Source organism: Grammomys surdaster, unplaced genomic scaffold (assembly GCF_004785775.1).
Source record: "Grammomys surdaster isolate TR1022 unplaced genomic scaffold, NIH_TR_1.0 98, whole genome shotgun sequence".
In the NCBI taxonomy this organism is placed as follows: Eukaryota; Metazoa; Chordata; class Mammalia; order Rodentia; family Muridae; genus Grammomys; species Grammomys surdaster.
Genome location: NW_021604577.1, coordinates 5,438,757 through 5,441,248, shown reverse-complemented (window position 1 = coordinate 5,441,248; position 2,492 = coordinate 5,438,757). Strand labels below are relative to the sequence as shown.

Genomic DNA, 2,492 nt, shown 5'->3' with positions numbered 1-2,492 from the left:
TTATTTCCTTCCTCTAGTGAATCAAGTACCAGTGAATAAGGCTGAGTATATTTATGTGGAGTAGGAAGCTGAATCCTTTGAGCATATGCAAAAGAGTGGCGTGCCTGAGTAATACCTTACATTTGTTTTGAGCTTCCTGAGAATCACCCATACTGATTTCCGCAGTGACTGTATAGGAAAACAATGCTTATCTCAGAAGGAGTCAATGGAAAGAGAATAAAACATAGGATGAATCAAAACCAGAAAAAAATAACACCATGAATTTTACATGTGTAAATAAAACTCGAGACATTTAAAGAAGATGATATCTTCAAGGAAGAAACTGTCATTTCTCCTGCAAATTTATATATATATATATATATATATATATATATATATAGAGATATATATATATATAGAGAGAGGGGGGGGGGGAGGTTAAGAATAAACAATAATTGTCCATGGATATACTATAAAAATTAATGTATATTTTAAGTAATAATGACAACCATAAATTCACTTCATTTTAAAGTAGTTGTTTTACATGCTATGGATTTGAATGAACATAACACAAGCGACTTTACATTGTGACTGCTTTTATTCATTGTCCAACCTGCATGCTCAGTCTTTTGGGGATCCTTTTACTTTAATCTACTCATAAGAGTTCTTCCAGAAAGCATCTCATTTTCTAAGGAATGAACTTCTAGAATCCAATTAAATTGTTAGTTTAAGTTCACACCTCACTATATCTCAGGCACTGGAGTTCTTTAACTCTATTTTAATGGTACCTTCTATTTTGAAAGTGGAGACCTGATCACCCTTGGTCCCAGACACATCTTCAGGAACAGCATCTGTTCCTGAGGACTTCTTAGCACCTGTCAATGTAGTAGACTCTAATGCTTTCTCTGAGATGTCTGCTACCTGGGACAATCGATGTTCTTTTAGTAGATCTGCAGGGGTTTGTTCTGAAGGTGGAAGTGGATCTTCAGCAGACATCTTTTCCACAGGAAGCTCTTGCATAGGAACCACATCAGTTTTTAAAGGCTGTTCAACAACAGGAGACTCTTCTACAGGGGTCTCATGTGGTGGAGGTTGTGTATCAACAGAAGCCCTTTTAGGGCTCTCTTCCACTGATGTCAATTGGGCTTCCACAGTGGCTTCTTCTGCAGGAGCCCCCTCAGATAAAGGAGACCTAACTTCAGCTACAGTGTCTTCTTCTTCTGGGACCACTTTGGGAAAGACCTCCTCAGCTGGTAAAGGCTGATCTTCAACTGGTGCCACTTCTGCAGGAGTCTCATCTGTAGGAACTAATGACAAAGGATGAACTGCAGAAGCCTCTACTGCAGTATCTGCCTCAGCTGCTGGAAGCTGAGCTTCAGCAGGGTTTTCTTCTATTGGAGCACCCTCACATGATGAAGGCTGGACTTCAACAGTATCCTGAAATTCAGCTGGGACCCCTACTGCCATGTCCTTCTCTGCTGGCAGAGGTTGCACTTCAGTGAATAAATCATCTACAGGGAATTCCTCAGCTTGTGGAATCACAACTTCTAGAGGAAGACTTTCTAAAGGAGCCTTCTCAAGGGATGGAGGCTGAACTTCTGCAGAGGTCTCTTCAGCAGGGGATTCACCTGATAAAGGTAGGACCTCTACAGGACTTTTCTTACCTTGTGGAGGCTGAACTTCTGTAGGGACTTCTTTCACAGGGTTCTCCTCGGTTGATGGAGGTAGACCTTCTGCAGTGTCCTTCTCAGCTGGTGGGGATGAAACTTCTGCAGGGGCAGGACCCTCTTCAGTTGGTAGAAGTGGAACCTCTGCAGGGACCTGCTCAGCTGGTGGATGGGGGACTTCTGCAGGGGCCTCCTCAACTTGTGGAGGTAGAACTTCAGCAGGGAACTCCTCAGCTGCTGGAGGTTGAACTTCTTCAGGGCCCTCCTCAGCTGCTGGAGGTGCAACTTCTGCAGGGCCCTCCTCAGTTGGTGGAGGTGGAACTTCTGCAGGGCTTTCTACAGTTCCTGGAGGTTGAGCTTCTGCAGGATGCTCTTCAGTTGCTGCCGGTGTAAGATCTGTAGGGGCCTCCTCAGTTTCTGGAGGTAGAACTTCTTCAGGTCCCTCCACAGTTAATAGAGGTGGTACTTCTGCAGGGCCTTCTTCAGTTGGTTTAGATGGGACTTCTGCAGGGCCCTCCTCAGCTGGTGGAGGTGGAACTTCTGCAGGGCCCTTCTCAGCTGGTGTAGGTGGAATTTCTGAAGGGCCCTCCTCAGCTGGTAGAGGAGAGACTTCTGCAGAGGCCTCCTCAACTAGTGTAGGTGGGACTTCAGCAGGGCCCTCCTCAGCTGGTAGAGGTTGAACTTCTGTAGGGCCCTCCTGAACTGCTGGAGGTGCAACTTCTGCATGGGCCTTCTCAGTGTCTGAAGGTGCAACTTCTGCAGGGCCCTCCTCAGTTACTGGAGGTGGAACTTCTGCAGGGCCCTCCTCAGCTGGTGGAGGTGGAACTTCTGCAGGGCCCTCCTCAG

At 45.8% G+C, this 2,492-nt stretch overlaps 1 protein-coding gene across 1 annotated transcript in view; it reads right to left on the bottom strand.

Moving 5' to 3' along the window:
- Positions 1 to 729: 729 nt before the first annotated feature.
- Fscb (fibrous sheath CABYR binding protein) overlaps positions 730 to 2,492 on the bottom strand; it is a 3,612-nt gene continuing 1,849 nt past the window's right edge. The window contains exons 2-4 of the mRNA XM_028781877.1: positions 2,401 to 2,492; positions 1,933 to 2,196; positions 730 to 1,686 (exon numbers count right to left, since the gene is read on the bottom strand). The exon at positions 2,401 to 2,492 is cut by the window's right edge and continues 93 nt beyond it. Coding sequence (XP_028637710.1) covers positions 730 to 1,686; positions 1,933 to 2,196; positions 2,401 to 2,492 — 1,313 coding nt within the window. The remainder of the gene's footprint in view (positions 1,687 to 1,932; positions 2,197 to 2,400) is intronic.